Below are 18,996 nucleotides of genomic sequence, written 5' to 3'. Positions count from 1 at the left end.
CACAATGCTTTTCATGGGAGTCTTTCAAGACTATTCAAGGGTGAGGTGCCAAAGGACAAGGAGCCATAACAACAACTAGAAGTGGAAGAGACGAAAGAGATTCTTGTTCGAGAATATGTCTTAGGGGGCACAAGGAAGGGAATTGAAAGGTAAGCTAGCACACTAATTTGGTCAAGTTTAGGAGCTATTCGGCTCTTGATGCAAAGTGGATAGAGGAGGAGGCTGTTGGTTGAGCTCTAACCATTCAAAAGTGCAGGTCAAATCAGTAAGTTGAATCTGGTGTAGTGTGTGCTGCACAAGAGGGGAAGCCACTCCATTGCTTTGCCACAAATTACCTAGGAGGAATGAACTCACTAATTTCTCTCTAAGATTTTAGAGGGACTGACAGTATTCAGTGGAATGAATTTATGAAGAATGTACATTGAAAATGGGAATCCCTAGAAGAACTTGCAAGCTACATATAATGTTCCATAAGATATTTTTGTAAGAAGATAAAAAGATTTGGGATATTGAATTTTTTTAAGGTTTTCTCCAAAAATTGCTGATCTTTTGGGAAAAGTATAGCTAAACTATGAAAGTTTTCTATTTTTTTGAGATGCAAAATTGTATTTCATAGGTGAAGACCAAAACCTAGCAGGTGCATCGCCCTTGCTATGATCGACACGGACACGAGCCGATGGGATCATCGGCCTGTATCACTCTGTGATGTCGACCGGTTGGATACCATAGATCTTGCGGAAAAGTGGGTATGGATGCATATACATCATGAAAAGCATCATGGTTAAGGGCATTTACCTCTTGGCCCTTAGGTTCTGGATTTAATCCTTGGAGGAGCAAAGCGGAGGGAGGAGGGGCGATGTAATTTTGATACCTGGGATTAAGCCTCGTTCAGGCTGCTGAAGAAGTTGCACTCGAACATAAAGCATCTTCCACCTTAAGTTAAAATGTGCGCTCTTATTTGAAGAGAAAAGCGTTGCGGGTCCGAGCTTTAGCTATCCCGATTGACCTTCCGCCATTTGGCAGGCTCGAAACCTTCTGTATCCGAGGGGGTAGTGCCGCCCGGCACCCATTGTAATGGTGGGTCCGGAACAACATGACCAGCTTGGTGTCCTCAGCTTTAAGTGCCACGGGGTCTCAACCACGGGATCAATGGCTCTTCTACAAAATCAAGGGCGTTCATAGATCTCGACCATCGATGCGTAAAAACTAAACTCGGGATCCCGAGTTTAGTTTTTATGGTGGGGTTCACAAAAACTAAACTCGAGATTTCGAGTTTAGTTTTTATGTCGAAATCTATTGTTTTGAGTTTAAGTTTATGAAAAAACACATCTATTTCAAGAAACCGCATGCAGGCGTGATGGTTAAGGACCCGGACTCTCAAACTAGTGGCGAGGGTTCAAATCTCGACTGGAGAAGCGCGGGCATCCCGAGATTAGTCCCCCCCATGGCCGATAGGAACTACACTCGAGATCCCGAGATTAATTTTGAAAAATCTAAACTCAAAATCTCGAGTTTAGTTTTAGTAGATCGATGGTCCATATTGATCTTTCACTTGAGACCATTGATCTCACGATTCCGACCTCGTGGCATTTAAAGGGGAGACTTGCCCCGTCTCGGTCGCTTGAGCGGGCAATCGTGCCTTGCCTTTTACGCATGAAGACGTAGATCATTGTCATTGGGCTCCGGCTAGGCGGACACGTTTGAAGCCAGCCCTCGCTTTGTGAAAGAAGGCTCCAACACAGAGCGAGAGGGGGAGACGGCAGGCAGAAGGGACGCTGGGCAGGGTTGTTTATCAAATGGGTCGTTGGATTCGGGAGACAGGGCAGGCTGTCGATCGACTTGGATCTCACTTGCAAGGCAGATACGCAATCCAAGAAAGCTGTAAGATACACTCTCTCTTCCCCCCCCCCCAAACCACGTTTCGCATTTTCTGAACTCGAAAGCTAAACTCCAAAACCCTCGACTTGTCTACTGCTTGTGGTGGGGACGGCCATACCAAGCATTGAAATTGTGGCTTGAGGCTATCCTAGGGGGAGAAGTGGAACCACGTCAAACATATGCCTTTTTCTGTAATGAGAAACCCAGGATCTTTGAATGTAGTATGACTATGAACAAAGGAGCATGCCATATGCAAAGGAACTGACGACTTCTTTTACACAGTGAGACCTGTCGAAGAACTCTTTCACTTTCATTTGCCGAATTTTTTCAGAATTCTGAGTAAAGGGCAGAATTAGCGAGTTCCATGGTTTTTCATGTGTCAAACGTATGAGTGTGAAAATGTGATTCAAGTAATGATTCCAGCCCTTGACGCGAATTATATGTGTCCCAAATTTTCAATACCGTTTGATTCTATTTGTAAGACATACGCTCAAAATATGATTCAAGTAGAGCCCTTGACGCGAATTGTATGTGCCCCAAATTTTCAATATCGTTTGATTCTTTTTGTAAGACATGGCAGGAGTCTCATATTAGGATGTCTTTTGACTTAAATTCATATGCTACTCCCAAGTCAAAACAGCCAAATGTGAAACATTTTTTTCAAAGTGTCAAACACGGCATCTATTCAAACGTCTGCCAAGTGTTCAACATAGTTTGATTGCAACTGAAACACTCATCTTGTTCGAATCATCCTTGTTTCTATTCTGAATTCTTGGGACCCTATCAAAAATTCCTTTTCTCGGAGTTCTTTTTGTGACGAGCAATCCTTGGGTTCAGACTGATATGAATTGGAGACAGGATCCCTAACCCTCTTCTATGTTCGCATTCGCATGTAGCGTGCATCCACTTTCGTCAACAAAAAAACCTTGGAAATACCTCCGAGCACCTCCGAGAACTATTCTAGTAGTATTACTTGCTCGCAGGTAGAGTCAGCATCAAGGCTTGTATTTTGCGACAGTAGTAAGGCTACCTAGTAACTCGTATGGTCGGTGTTTACAGCACAACAATACCTACATCTGTAGTATCCACCCGTTTGGAGGAATTTCATTGGTGATGCATCCACAAGCATCATAAGCAGTCAGCATCAGAAGTACAGATAGAAGTTCGGCAACTGTGCCTCACTTTTAACAGGGGGGATATCACGTGCCCACTTCACTCGCCCACGTGGACAAGCTTTTGCCATAGTCTATCATGAGTCTAGCTTAGGACAGAGCGTGGCAACTTTGTGAGCCTCTAGCAAGACGTGCATGCCTGGGCAGGTCACACTTGCATACCCTCTCTTGCATAGTACAATCATTTGAGCATGAGCATTTTCTACCGCGTGAACCACCTCTTATAGGTCATTTATTTATAAGTCACTTTTGGAATTCTTTTTAGAAATTGTGGGTTTGTTGGGAAGCTTGCCCGACCCAGCATATTGTCTCAGCATCCGGTGTTGAGAGGGGGTGTTAGAGTTACACCACCGTTACTTCGTCATTTTGTATGGCTAGTGATTGTCCTGGGCTGGCCACCCATCGCACATCACGTAGATTGCATGGACGGACACTTTAGCACGTGTCCGGTCGGTCATTTTTTGAGCTTGGTTGGGTGCACACATTTTTAGCCATTTCTGGGCTTTTATGTTTTTTGCACCAGTTACACATTTTGCCCTACCTCAATCTAACATTCTATAAATAGAATGGTTAGGGTCTTGTAGTCATTCATTGTGTATTGAGAGAATTATTTGCAGAGTACTTGTGTTCCTAGCAATCTCTCTCTCTCTCTCTCTCTCTCTCTCTCTCTCTCTCTCTCTCTCTCTCCGACACGCGTGGCTCACATCTCCGCTGCTCACTCTCACAAAATTTTGCATTGGACTTAGACTTCTGTCCTTCATGGTCTGACTTGTCATCCTTATTCTGTGACTTTCTTTGTGGGCATTCATTCGTAAAATGTCCCTCTTCTTCACAAACGAAGCATTTCTTGGCCTCTCTTAGAGCTTTTCTTTCTTCCAAAAATTTACTAGAAAAATGCCTTTTATGTCCTTGTCCTCGCCCAGAAGAAGATTTAGTATGCTTCTTGGGCGTGCCAGCTACATCAGTGGAGGTCTTCTTTGTGGGAGGCACAAAACGCTTTGCTGCAACATTGCCCTTGGTTGAAAACTGTTTGCCTTGGGACCCTCTCTTGTTGCCATTAAATCCATCGGAATTAACTTTCAACAGAAGATTACTGGCCAATCGTGCCATGCTGTCATCACATCCACTTCAAAAGTGTCTGTAAGCCACGCAGGTGCAAAAGTTGTTTGGTCCATGTTGTAGGTGTTGACCTTAGTTCAACAATACGGTCCACCATTGAAGCGCATTTCCTTTCAAGATAGTGGCACCCTTACATGTGAAGTTTCCTCCAGCGGAGCACCACTTTTTTGGGCACTTGTTTATGACAATTTGACTCCTTTGAGTTAGCCTAAGGATTACAAGGAAGGTGGGTAGGTCGCGAAGTTTGAAACTTTCAGGGGAATTGAGGATCAATTGAAGGCTTTAACCTCAATTTGATGCAGACCATTCCAGCACTCGCATCACCTGGTTTACATGTCATATCTGCATTTTGGGCATATGGCTGTGAGATAAATTGACCATACCAAAGTGTGCTCCAGGCATTTGAAAATGGCCATTGGCACCCTGGAAACCTGGTTGGACACCTATGTTCCCATACATTGGGTTAACCATGCTTGGTTGCGTTGTTGCAAACACTTTCCTAGCATATAACCTTGCAAACTTGTGGAAGGTCCAACCATAGCTTGAACCACTGAACCACCTCCGAAATAGCTAAGATATGAAGTAGGTAATGGAAGGGTCTGATGCATAGCCTATTCATTAGTCCATTGACCATTCACAAACGGTTTTTCTCCAAGTAAAGTAGGTTGCTTTGGGTCAATGGACACCGTTGGTTGCTCAATCACATGGGCTTTCCCTCGAGTATCATGAGACCCTTGTGCATGGGAAATCTCCTTTTCTTGCAATGGCTTAGTCATGCCATGTGTCGGAGCTTGAAAACCTTGTGTAGGAGCCTGTAAGAACTCCTACATCCTTGGTTCTTGACCAATTGCTGAAAAATTTCCATGTAGCTAAGCAATTGAGCTCTAAACCACCTGTCCTCCTCTTGAAGAGTTGGAGGAACTTTCTTTGTGCCATGTGAGGAAGATCCCCCTTCCGAGCCTGGTCTCTCTTCTTTGCCATAATGATATGCTATGTGTTGCTTTCACCCACAACAATCCATGCTGCACTTTTTGAAGAGAAAGTGATTATCCTGTCAATGGAACCATATAACCGGCCAGTACACAATAGAGGGTGGCACTAATTTAATTACGTGGTAAGATTACATAGAGGATTGAGAAGAAGAGAGAACAAAAACGCGTCCAGTGACCAAAATGTCACTACGCAAACGGAGACGGCACCCTGTAGGCCCCAAAGACTGGCGTCCCTTCGGTATTTCTTTATTCAATTGAGAATAGACGTTCTCAACACTTGATCAAACTCTCACCAACCTGTCCAAACGTGTGAAGGGCTGAAATTGCAGGTTTTCGACCCAATTTCGGTAGCATAATGGCGCCAAAACCCCTGTAGGTCAAAAGTACACTTCTAGGAGTTTCTGGTGAGCTGTAACCGAATTTCAGCATGCTGCAATTTTCTGTTTTGGTCATTGACAGACAAACTCTTGTATAACCACCCCAAGGCTTCGCCGAGGCTTCCTTGGTGTTATCTTGTAGTGCAAGTGCGAAACCCTAAACCTGCAAATAAACACAGCACGCTGTAATTCCCTGTTTTGGATCGTTTTGAGCAAGCAAACACGTCTATGAGTGTCTCAGAAGCTCCCGCACGCAATGGGACACTTCCCCTTTGGTTTGGATCAATTTTCATGCAAGAAAACTCTTTGCTTTCGCAATTTGTTGCGATGGACTCTGCGTATGTGTGGGGGATTAGCAATTAGCTAATCTGGTTTTTGTTTAGAATGCTCTTGCCTTGGCAAACATGCATTAGAACCTACAAAATTGTACATGGTAGACATAGAGAGAGAGAGAGAGAGAGAGAGAGAGAGAGAGAGAGAGAGAGAGAGAGAGAGAGAGAGAGAGTGTCACCAGCGTGTGACTACTATCTATCCTTTTTGTTGATTTCTTTCTTATTATCTATTTACTTTCACTTTTTGGAAACACCCCTCGGGAAATCTAACTGCCCTGCATTGCATAGCTAGTGTGGAACTGTCCAGAGGGAGTCCAGGCCTGAGGGCAAGAGAGCACTAAGGTTGGACAAGAACTATGGTTAGCCAAGTGGGGTCATTGACTAGCCAAAGTGGAATCCTTTGCTACAGAGGCTACATTTCAGTTCTGGATGTGGCCGCAGTGTACAAAGAGGGTCGGATGACCTAGAAAGATACAATGGCAGCATCTCCTAAAATTTAGGGAACTGCTATTTTGGGACCTGAAAATGTGTTGACGTCATTACCGCCGGAATGACAAGGGGAACATTTTCTTACTTTGCCGTGAAGTCAACTGGGCAACCGGTTGGGATATTTTTAGACGGCAACCCCGAAACGGGAAAATGCTTATAAATGTGCCAAGTGGCACCTTCTGGTGCACTTGCCTCATGCAACAAGAAGTGGCGCTGAATTTAGGAGGGGGAGAGCCTCATTTTCAGATTTGTCACAGGTTAAGAGCTATGGAGTGCTTGCTTTCCCTCTTATGCACAATGCGGTGCCAGGAGTGATGCCCTGCACGCTACGCACTGCCCTCTCTCTCCCCTTTGGCAGTATGTTATGCCCCTCTAGTGGGATCTTCATTTGACCAATGTACAGTTGTGTGGGTTCATGCGCGATTGTCGAGGCAAGAGCTTCTTGCACAGGTACTGGATTAGCTAGCGGCTAATTCCCCCGCAGGTACAGGTGAATTCGGAGAGGTTTCACGCCAGAAATCTCGTCCGATTCAAAGGGCAAGTAGCCCTACAGGTGCGGGAGCTCAAGGACTTGCTAAGGATGCAACCAGCATGCGAAACGGAGCCCAAATCAGTAAATTACAGCCTGCTGTGTATTTTTGCAGGTTTAGGGTTTTGGCCCTAAACGGACCCTAATACCCCCAGGAGGTTCGGGGACGCAAGGGGATCGCTGTACAGATGATCTGGCGCATTTTCAAGGCTGAAAACAGAGAATTCAGCGTGCTGCAGATTCTCGCCAGGTTTTGCAAAGTGCCCGTATGCGTCGGGAAGGTCGGCCAATGCGTGGGAATACTGACTGTGAAGGGTTCTAGTACAGTTATGCTGCCGAAATCGGGCTGGAACAGAGGAAATTCAGCCGAGTTTGTGCGGGGCAGCTTGTAAGGAACCACGACGTTTATTCCCTCTTTTGAACAATAAAGAAATACCGAAAGGGGCGCCTAAGTTAGGGGCCAATCTGGTGTTCGTCTACTCATACAGGTGCAATCTAGCAGCCTGTATCCCTCTCCCCTTTGTTGTGTCTTGAAAGTACAGGTAAAATAGACGACTAATAATGGGTGAAAGCTAAATCAAGGTTTAAAGTAAAGTCTACCGCCCTTTTTGGATTGAACAGGCCGGTTTCATGGTTCCATCGACGGGATTAAATCACTTTTTCCCATAGAAGTGAGCCTTGGGCAGTTTTGGGCTTGAAGACACAGGGGATCATGGACCAGACACAGGGAATTCCAATTATGGCTGACAGACCAGATGATGTGACTGAAGAGGTTTCCTCTTCACAAGGTCAACAGACACATGAAGTGGGTGAGTCCTCAAGACCACCACAGACAGATGATGATCTATTCAGGACCCAGTTGGCTACTATTGTGGCTATGTTCACACAAGTAATGCAGAACCCGAGGTTTTTAGCCTTTTTGCAACCTCCTGTTCTTCCGTCTCAGCAAGTTGGGTCACTGGATCATATTCAAAAGCCTGTTAAGGCTCGAGCACAGGTGATTCATACCGCACAGTCAATGGAAACACCTATACACTTGACGGAGAACATGCAGTCTCCACAACCTGTGCCTAAGGTGCAAGAACAGGTGGCTGAGATGCCAGTCTTTCAAGCTGTACCAGTTCAGCCCGCCACCTTTCAGCAGCCTATAGCTGGTTCTAATGGGCAGGGAAGCAACCTACAGGCTATGCAACAGGTCTTCCCACCACCTTCAGTACACCCTGGCTATTTTGGAGGTGGATCCGTATTCCAGAGCATGGCTGGTCATGCACCTGGAAATCAGTTTTACACGCCAGGAACAGTGTTCGGGAGTGCTCAAACGATGATGCCTAACCCCGTCACAGGCATGCTACCAGGGTTTCAGAGCACTCAGGGCCAATTTGGGATGCCACAAGCAAATTTTGGTATGGCTGGAATTACAAATCAGCAGCCAAATATGGCATTTCCAGGTCAAGTTAATAGCGGCCAAGGAACACAGATGAACCCTAATAGTGTTCCCATGTTTCAGTCACTTCCATATGACAATTTAACGCCGCTGGAGAGGCCAACTCCGTACAAAGAAGGTGGCAAAGGTGTGTCTTTCACGACCTTTACAGGGTTTGATGACAAGAAGAAGGCTCTTTCATTCCTCCAGCAGTTTGACAAGACCTATGCAGGGGGAAACTTTACAGAGGCTTCAAAGGTCCGCAAGGCAGCCACTTTCTTGACAGGGAATGCGGGACAATGGTGGACAACTTTATTGCTTCAAGGGCAAGCTCCGTCCACATGGATTTACTTCAAGCAGATTTTTGCAGCAGCATGGTTATCTGATGATTTCGAAGAAGATGTCATGACAGAATGGCACCAGCTAAATGCTGCCACTTGCAGAAATCTGGATGATTACAATCGGAAGTTTTGGAAAGCTCTACTTCCAGTAACTTCCTATAGGTTTGTGCCATTGACAGAACAGATTGAAAAATACTGTTGTGGCCTACCCAAAGGATTGAGAAAATACTGCACGAAGACAAAAGTCACTACTTTGACGCAGCTCATCGAGGTAGCAAACACTGGCAATGGTTTGCTCAAGGGAGAAGATTGTGAATTTAACACTGGCGTCAAGACAGGATTAGGCAAGAAAAATTCAGCCAAGAAGCACGTTCCCAATGAGGCTCCTAAAGGGACTCAAGAGTCAACCAACGCAGGGAAAGATAAAGCTACGGTTGAATCAGAAAAAGGACCAGCAAAGAAATGGAAAAGACGTTTTCCTCGCAAGTCAGAAGAGCAAAAGAAGGTCCCGAGGACAGAGAACAAATGCTTTATATGTGAGCAGCCTGGCCACATTGCTTACAATTGTCCTACAAAGAAAAGGCCAGCTGATTCTGATGACAAGGAAGACAAGAAAGGAAAGAAGCCCATGGTTGGTCTAGTGCCAGATATGGTGGGTGATAAGCCAAATTCAGATGCAAGTGAGCTTTGCAGAGCATGGGGAAAGGTCAAGGATCAAACAGTGCTTATCTTCTTTGATCCAGGTGCCAAAGCCAACTTCATTTCCCTAGAATTGGCTTCAAAGTTGGGAATCAAACCTGAAGAGATGGGGTATATAGCAGAGGCAGGTTTGGCATGTCCTGGCCATACAGAGGCTGTGACACCCATCATTGGAAAGTTGCGTCTACATATCCAGTCCTATGTAGATGCTGAAGAATTTTACATCATGCCACTGGACGGATGTGATGTGTTGTTAGGTATTCCTTGGTTGTTTCGTGTACAGGGAATCATGGATGCCTACAACAAAAAGATCACTGTACAGAGCAGGGGAAAGACTCACATTCTGGATGTAAAGCTTAAAGGGGAGTCTATTCCTACTGTATCAGCTTCTGCTATTACTTCTGTAATGAAAAAGCATCTTTCTGCATACTTGGTTTTTGCACGTGAAGTGTCAGATTGTGATGAATCAAATTTATCTGTGCTAGATAAAGAAAGGTCAATGTTTTTACAACAGTATAGTGACTGTTTTTTCGATTCATTACCGTCTCAATTACCGCCAGAGAGACCCGAGGACCATGCGATAGATTTGGTGCCGGGCAGTAGCCCACCAAATAAGCCTCCGTACAGGGTTAGTGCGGCTCAGCAGAAAGAGATAATGGGCCAAGTACAGGAGCTGTTAGAAAAGGGGCTGATTCAGCCCAGTTCATCTCCATTCTGTTCTCCAGTGTTGTTGGTGCAGAAAAAGGATGGCTCATGGCGTATGTGCATCGACTACCATGCACTGAACAAGAATACCATCAAGAATAGGTTCCCTATACCTAGAATTGATGATATTATGGACAAATTAGAAGGAGCAGCTATGTTTAGCAGGATAGATCTAAAGAGTGGGTACCATCAGATCCGCATTAGATCAGAGGATGTGCACAAGACTGCTTTTAGAACAACGTTTGGCCTTTGTGAATTTTTAGTGATGCCCTTTGGTCTCACAAATGCTCCTGCTACGTTCAATAGGATGATGGACAGAATTTTCCGTCCACACCAGCAGTTTGTTGGTACATTCTTTGATGACATGATAGTCTATTCAAAGAATGAAGAGGAGCATAGGCATCACTTGGCCATTGTGTTCAAAGAGCTACGCAGTCATAGGTTGCTCATCAATGCAAAGAAAAGTGAGTTTTTTCTGGAAGAGATTCACTTTCTGGGACACATTGTCTCAAAGGATGGTGTCAGAATGGATCCTGCAAAAGTTGAAGCGATCAAGTCATGGCCAAATTTGAAGACGGTGCATGATGTCCGAAGCTTTTTGGGACTATGCTCCTATTACAGAAGGTTTATCCAAAATTTCGCTGAGATTGCTTCACCTTTACATGCTCTTCAAAAGAAGGCAGTCACTTTTAGATGGACACAGAAAGAGATTTCAACTTTTAATCTCTTAAAGGAAAAGATGACTTCAGATCCAGTCATTGTGTTGCCAGATCTTAGGAAGTCATTTGTGGTCCAGTGTGACGCCTGCGGTAGTAGCATTGGTGCAGTGCTAATGCAAGATGGCAGGGTAGTAGCCTATGAGAGCAGAATTTTGCAAGGGCCAGAGATGACCATGCAGGTCTATGAGAAAGAGTTACTGGCTGTGATTCATGCGCTCTTAAGTTGGAAACACTACCTGCTAGGTGCAGACTTTGTTGTCCAAACGGACCATCAGACCTTGCGATACTTCTTGACACAGACAAAGTTATCTGAGAAGCATATGCGATGGGCAAATATCTTGTCCATGTTCCATTTTCAGATTGTGCATGTGGAAGGCAAGAAGAACGTTGTGGCTGATGCCTTGTCAAGGAAGCCACAAATTTCAGCTGTGTCGATTCCTTATCATCATGAACTTGATGATATGAGAGAACAGTATGCAAATGATGAAGATTTTGCAAGGGTCTTCGAGCAGCTAATGGATGGACAACGTCATGAACACTATCTTCTTAAAGACGGGTTCATGATGATGCATGGCAGATTGTGTGTCACAAAGCCATTGTGACGCAAAGTTATGGAAGAGAGTCATGTCCCACCGTATGCAGGGCATCGTGGTATCGATGCTACAGTTAAAGCGGTTGAGACATTCTTCTATTGGCCTACATTGAGAAGGGATGTAGATGCCTTTGTGCGAGAATGCCTAATATGCCAAAAGGTCAAGTTTGACAGGCAAAAGGCACCAGGGTTATTGCAACCACTACCTATTCCAGATAAACCATGGGAAAGTATTGCTATGGATTTTATCTTTGATCTTCCGAGAACGCAGACAGGAAACGATGGTATTTGGACCATTATTTGCAGATTCAGCAAACAGGCTCATTTTATTCCTGTCAGGAAGAAGATAAAGCCAGATCATATGGCACGCTTGTTTATGAGCAATATTTTCAAGTATCATGGCATGCCACAGTCGATTGTTAGCGACCGTGATCCACGCATGACAAGTTTGTTCTGGAGAGGCTTGTTTGAGAATATGGGCACCACGCTCAAATTCTCTTCGTCATTTCATCCTCAAACAGATGGGCAGTCAGAAGAGGCAAATTCTACTGTCCTAGATCTGTTGAAGTGCTATGTGTCAGAGCATAAAGGAAAGTGGGAGCAGTATTTGCCAATTGGTGGAGTATGCATACAATAATACAGTGCATTCATCAACTGGCAAGGCACCTTTTGAGATAGTTGAAGGTGGCAAGAAAGTTCCTCCCATACTGCATACAAAGGACAAGATATTTGAAGCAGATAAGTATGTTCAGGACATGGATGAAATGTACAAGAAGGTCAAAGTGGCCTTAGAAAGGACTCAGGCAAAACAAAAGAAAGCAGCTAATCGTCACCGTTGTGAAGTGGTATATTCACTTGGTGATTGGGTGCTTTTACGCTTTGAAAAGGCAAGGTTAAAGAAGATGAAGGGCAAGGAAAGACTGTTTCCAAAGCTCAGCATGCGTTACTATGGGCCTTTTCAAGTATGCGACATAATCAGTGATGTTGCATATAGGCTGAAATTGCCTGACAGTTGGAAGATTCACAATGCGTTTCATGTGAGTCTTCTCAGACCCTATGTGGGTGATGTGCCAGAAGATATGCTAGCTGAAGATCAGCCGGAAGTCGAGGAACTTGACGAGATCTTGGTCCCTGAACAGATTTTGGCACACAGAAAGGAAAGTGAAAGGCAAGGTTGCTAGGCGTTACTTGGTAAAGTTCAGAAACTATCCACCAATGGATGCTAAGTGGATGGAAGAAGGTGAACTTGCAGAGTCACCAACTGTGTTATCACTTTACCTGGAAGCCTTCGATTTGCAACCTACCTTGACCCCTTGAGTTTCAAAGCTACATGGATTGTCAGTGTGACAATGGCTTCTGAAACAAATGATGTACATGGTATTTAAAGTGAGCTCAAATCAAATACCTGTTACATGAATGTTAGAGCTGTACAGATTGTCAGTTTGGCAATTGCTCTTATGGAATGTCCAAAAGTTTGGTTAGTGCTATAGAAGTGAGTATTTCTTGTGAGTTTGTCAAGGATACAGTGATTGCTTCTATTGAAGAGTACATGTGTAACTGCATTCTTAAACTGTCGGTTTGGGTATGCTCGAAAGTGTTACGGGATCCAACGTGTACTATAAGACAGTGGCAAAATGTGCAGCTACCATTTTGTCATTGGAAAGTTAGTGACTCAAAGCAATGGCACAGTGCGAAGCTACCACTATGTCATTGGGACAGGGTTCACACGCAGGCAATACATGAGTCGACGAGGTGTTGAATACACTAGGGTTGACAATGAGCATGTATGTGTCGTACATGTGTCGACAGGTGTTGAATACATCAGTGTTGACTAGGAGCATGAACGACATAGATGCAAACGAGGACGTTTGAGATTTCAAGAGGGGGGTATGTCACCAGCGTGTGACTACTATCTATCCTTTTTGTTGATTTCTTTCTTATTATCTATTTACTTTCACTTTTTGGAAACACCCCTCGGGAAATCTAACTGCCCTGCATTGCATAGCTAGTGTGGAACTGTCCAGAGGGAGTCCAGGCCTGAGGGCAAGAGAGCACTAAGGTTGGACAAGGACTATGGTTAGCCAAGTGGGGTCATTGACTAGCCAAAGTGGAATCCTTTGCTACAGAGGCTACATTTCAGTTCTGGATGTGGCCGCAGTGTACAAAGAGGGTCGGATGACCTAGAAAGATACAATGGCAGCATCTCCTAAAATTTAGGAAGCTGCTATTTTGGGACCTGAAAATGTGTTGACGTCATTACCGCCGGAATGACAAGGGGAACATTTTTTTACTCTGCCGTGAAGTCAACTCGGCAACCGGTTGGGATATTTTTAGACGGCAACCCCGAAACGGGAAAATGCTTATAAATGTGCCAAGTGGCACCTTCTGGTGCACTTGCCTCATGCAACAAGAAGTGGCGCTGAATTTAGGAGGGGGAGAGCCTCATTTTCAGATTTGTCACAGGTTAAGAGCTATGGAGTGCTTGCTTTCCCTCTTATGCACAGTGCGGTGCCAGGAGTGATGCCCTGCATGCTACGCATTGCCCTCTCTCTCCCCTTTGGCAGTATGTTATGCCCCTCTAGTGGGCTCTTCATTTGACCAATGTACAGTTGTGTGGGTTCATGCGCGATTGCCGAGGCAAGAGCCTCTTGCACAGGTACTGGATTAACTAGCGGCTAATTCCCCCGCAGGTACAGGTGAATTCGGAGAGGTTTCACGCCAGAAACTCGTCCGATTCAAAGGGCAAGTAGCCCTACAGGTGCGGGAGCTCGAGGACTTGCTAAGGATGCGACCGGCATGCGAAACGGAGCCCAAAACAGTAAATTACAGCCTGCTGTGTATTTTTGCAGGTTTAGGGTTTTGGCCCTAAACGGACCCTAATACCCCCAGGAGGTTCGGGGACGCAAGGGGACCGCTGTACAGGTGATCTGGCGCATTTTCAGGGCTGAACACAGAGAATTCAGCGTGCTGCAGATTCTCGCCAGGTTTTGCAAAGTGCCCGTATGCGTCGGGAAGGTCGGCCAATGCGTGGGAATAGTGACTGTGAAGGGTTCTAGTACAGTTATGTTGCCGAAATCGGGCTGGAACAAAGGAAATTCAGCCGAGTTTGTGCGGGCCAGCTTGTAAGGAACCACAACGTTTATTCCCTCTTTTGAACAATAAAGAAATACCGAAAGGGGCGCCTAAGTTAGGGGCCAATCTGGTGTTCGTCTACTCATACAGGTGCAATCTAGCAGCCTGTATCCCTCTCCCCTTTGTTGTGTCTTGAAAGTACAGGTAAAATAGACGACTAATAATGGGTGAAAGCTAAATCAAGGTTTAAAGTAAAGTCTACCGCCCTTTTTGGATTGAACAGGCCGGTTTGAGAGAGAGAGAGAGAGAGAGAGAGAGAGAGAGAGAGAGAGAGATGCATGAGAGCAGAATCATTGGACTACATTATACAAGGGAGAAGACACGCTTGGAATTAAAGTTTCAAACCTGAAAATCCACTCACAAATGAGCCTGAGGCAGCCCGTTGTCCTCTCTCTCTCTCTCTCTCTCTCTCTCTCTCTCTCTCTCTCTCTCTCTCTGCCTTGTGCGACGGAAGAAACAAGCTTACTTGGCCCAGATGGAGCGAGATGTGTATAAGTTGTTCTTGAGTAGAGACTCGGGAGAGGCATGGTGACTCTTTCATGAGCACTCCTCATCCCCAGTGATTACTTCTCCTGATGTGTGGGGCCAATATGCGACATCGTTATATATGGTTCTTGGACATGACCCCCTTCCAAATCCTAAAGGACCATTATCTACGAGCACCTTCTTTACCACTGAGGGTAAAGAGAGCCATTGATAGGTTGAGGACTGGGAGGGCATATGATCATGATGGTCTATTAGCAGAGCACTTTATACATGCTAGGGATATGCGGATTGAGGTTCTTGCAGTATTGTTCAATCGTGCCATGTGTGAGGGGCTACCTGAGACTTGGAGGTTGTTTAGTATTGTGTCCATCTTCAAGGCAGGTGATCCTACAGAGCCAGGAAATTACCGCACTATTATGGTTGGACACACATTGGCACGGTTGTATGCATCTATTCTTGAGCAGCAGTTGAGTAATTGGGCAGAGGATGAGGGTGTACGGGCAAAGGGCAAGCTAGTTTCAGGAGGGGTTTCTCCACTCTTGATCATATTTTGACACTCAGAGCCATCATTGAGGAGGGCAGTTAACATGGAAGACGGATTTATTGTAGCTTTGTGGATTCCCGCAAAGCATTTGACATGGTATCGAGAGCTCGATTGATGTGAAGACTACAGGAGATGGGGGTGCCCATAGTGTTGATTTGGGGGATTATGGCTTTATACAGATCAGTGATGGGACATGTACGCACCCCGGAGGGAATATCTGACTTAGTTCACTCCACTATTGGGGTGAAACAGGGTTGCCCATTGTCTCCTACTCTATTTGGTATGTATGTTGATGAGGTGTCTGAATACATTGACAGAGAGAGCGATAGAGGTGCTCATCTGGCAGGGATGTGGATCCCGTTGTTGTTATATGCTAATTATATTGTGTTGATCTCTGACTCACCTGAGGGTATGCAACGACACAGTTTTGCAGAGGATAGTGGATTGTCTGTAAACCTTGGTAAAACCAAGGTTATGGTATTTAACACCACACCACAGTGGATCAGCACCTACTTTCACATATGGTCATGATACTGTGGAGTATACAGATGCATACACGTACCTTGGGGTAGTCTTCACTGGGCCGAGGTTTTCTTTTGGTGAGAGGATGTGTTCGCAGGTTCAGTTCCAGGAACCGCGGACAAAGCTATGGCTCTTTGATACTTTAGTAGCCTCAGCTATGATGTATGGGGTTCAGGTATGGGGACCTTCTGTAGGCCAAGATGGTTGGAGACGTATGGAGAGGCCCTTGGTATCTATGATCTCTCGACTAATTAGAGCCAAGGCCTCCGTACCTCACGCTATCATTCGAGCAGAGCTAGCTGCCCCCCCATGGAGATTGAGGTGCTTACCAGATCAGTCTCCTTTGTGCACAGCTTATGGGATACTACTAGACACAGATATGCTAGACTGGTCCTTGAGTCTTCCAGACAGTCAGTGGGACACAGTTTCACTACGATTTGTAGCATCACTCTTTGGACCATGTGGAAGGTTCGTTGTGCTCACGTTATGGACTCACAATCTTCCCCTAAATCCACCATTTGGACTGAGGTATTGCAAACTCTTCGCAGTCAATGCGATACTTCAGCAGGCTCCTCCAAGGCAGTGGAGCGGTGTAGACGTGCAAGTATATCATCAATGAATTGTTAGGTAATAGTACTGAAATGTGGCACCTATTGAAGATGTAGCTATATCTGTGTGCATGCTTTATCTCTTTTGTAGGTTACATTTGGCCATGTCTTAACTTATTGCTAAAAACAGCTTTTGTAACAGGTGCTTGCTGAAACTGGGTCATGCCTCGTCAAGTGCCACAGGTTTGTGAAAATTAGTGAAGGAATACTTGTTAAACTCGAACATGAAAAATTTGCATTGTTCTTGTTGATACCCACTACACCCATTATTGGGCACTGATGATATTAATGGGGATGTTATCGTCTTTAGTCAATACTATGCATGATGCAGCATATGGTATCTCATGTTATGCATAACTACAGAGAGTCTACAAAATTCAAGTTAGGATTTTCCTAGTTTTATTTAGATACATGGTTAACAACATATCGGTGGACATGTGCATTCCAAATTGTAATGGTGGACATGTCGATTTCTCACCTGGCTCAAGTTTTGTTAATATTTGGTATGTTAGTGTGCTATACATGCCCTACAAGCCATCTATTTATTGAATCAAGCTATGAGCCTTGTTGAAAGGGGATGTGTGGGTCCTATGAGGCAACACTGATCTTGAGGTAATTTTGGCCATCATATCACTTTGGTGAACTAGGCCACTGGCCACTGCTAGACCTTCAGTTTACCCCTAGTTTACCACATTGATCTGATGGCGGTTGTTTTCCATGATCCATGACACTTAACCTCAATCATAGAACCCATCTCAACCTTCCTGTGTTATTTAGGGACGTGACACCGGTAGGCTTCAATATGTCTACCTGTGTCTGGAAAACCCTTGTACACAGTTGCTCGTGTGTGGGAATAATGCTAATGGGGATGTCGTACTATATAGGCATTACAATGCACAATGGAGTTGATATCTATGCTGTTTGCTTGATGACTACCATGAGATGTAACTTGCACTCTTTTAAAAGGTATCTAGGCTTTTTCCTGGATACATGTAGGTATAACTTGCGACATTGGGTCTTAATGTGTTTGTATAGATCACCAACGCTGAAAGCATCTCTCTATGCATGATTGCTTTGTTAAGGCAAAGGTATGTTCTATACAGGTGCAATGGACGACTTTACAAAACAGAACCTCAGATTATTTGAAGTTGTATGTTTTGAAGGTTTTTTTCTCAAAAAAGTATATTAATGCTCAAGTTTTTCACACCCCAACTAGGACGGTGGCAGCAGCAGCTTGCTCACAAGAAAAGGACTTGATGGAGAAAATGGAATCACATTCTGATTGTGCAGCTGCAGCGAAAATTGGTCAAGTGCTAGCCAACAGGCTGAAAGAGAAGGAGATACCTGCCATCCACTTTAGCTACACAAAGGACCAACGATACCATGGAAAATTGAAAGCTCTGGTAGATGGCATCAGGGAGCATGGAGTTAGTTTTGTGGGCTGAAGCTGCTGCAGAGCATATTGCATGTCTGAGTGCTATTTAGCATGACTTGACTGCAGTATCTTCCTCATCAGATCGACACTTCAACTCTGTTCTTAAGCAAATTAAAATTGGGGTTCACTTCATCAAATTTCTCTCTTGGATGTATGAGAGAGCGAACCTGAAGATCTGGCTATTGCTTGTAAGACGTGCCATACTCCAGTAGAATTCTTGATTGATTATGGCATGAAGTGCTGCTATCTTCCTTTTTTGTTATTAAACTTAGGGAATGCAAAAAAGGGGGGACTTTTACAATGGTACGGAGAAAAAAAAAAGGTGGTTGCATGGTCAATGCCAAAATCCCCAACGCTTTTTGAGATGTAATCCTCATTTTTCGGTCTGTTAGCATGAAGGGGTTTTCGTAGGGTTGTGGGTGTGTTGTGTATATGTATGTGTGTATGTTTTTGTAGGGTTGTGGCAAGTGTATCGGTGTGTTGTGTGTATATATGTATGTGTGTATATGGGCGTGCGCGCGCGTGCACACACACGTGTGCGTGCCTGTGTGTTCAAAAAGTTCTTTCAAAAATGTAGCGTTCCATCTGCAAAAATTGAGTAGGTTTGCAGGAATTTTTAGATCCCATCTTCAAGGAGCCTAAGTTATTTGGTTATCAACTGGTGCAATTTTTGTGGTAATGTCTGAAGTGGTTAATGAACCCAAATGCCCAGTGATACAATCCCTGCTGACCCGCACATGGGGCATGGCCAAGGCTATACCCAAGTGTGGGATGCACAGGAGCGGTGCTAACAATGGTTCCTTGGTATATATTGAAGTCACTGATAGTGATACCAAGCATTTGAACATTAGAGGTTGCACTCATGAATTTAACAGTTTGTGGCATTTAGTGAAAGTGAAAAT

At 44.7% G+C, this 18,996-nt stretch overlaps 1 protein-coding gene across 2 annotated transcripts; it reads left to right on the top strand.

Annotated features, from left to right (window-relative positions):
• Positions 1-1,612: 1,612 nt before the first annotated feature.
• Positions 1,613-18,508, top strand: LOC147432427 (uncharacterized). 2 transcript variants are annotated; one of them, XM_086492388.1, is made up of 3 exons: positions 1,613-1,881; positions 16,790-16,842; positions 17,763-18,508. In XM_086492388.1, exons 2-3 carry the CDS (start codon positions 16,822-16,824, stop codon positions 18,102-18,104), a joined length of 363 nt encoding a protein of 120 aa, XP_086348514.1. In that variant the 5' UTR covers positions 1,613-1,881; positions 16,790-16,821; the 3' UTR covers positions 18,105-18,508. The 2 variants fall into 2 exon arrangements, with proteins under 2 accessions (XP_086348514.1, XP_086348513.1); XM_086492387.1 differs by having other exon boundaries at positions 1,614-1,881; positions 16,802-16,842.
• The last annotated feature ends 488 nt before the right edge of the window (positions 18,509-18,996 follow it).

Source organism: Adiantum capillus-veneris, chromosome 20 (assembly GCF_014529385.1).
Source record: "Adiantum capillus-veneris isolate H3 chromosome 20, ASM1452938v2, whole genome shotgun sequence".
Taxonomy (NCBI): domain Eukaryota; kingdom Viridiplantae; phylum Streptophyta; class Polypodiopsida; order Polypodiales; family Pteridaceae; genus Adiantum; species Adiantum capillus-veneris.
This window is presented reverse-complemented; position numbering and strand designations above follow the sequence as displayed.

Excerpts from the sequence above, each read along its gene's own strand:
- LOC147432427 (XM_086492388.1), top strand. The coding sequence starts at position 16,822 with ATGCCTCGTCAAGTGCCACAG. Across the intron at positions 16,843-17,762 it reads TGCCTCGTCAAGTGCCACAG|GTGCAATGGACGACTTTACA; the intron begins GTTTGTGAAAAT and ends TGTTCTATACAG.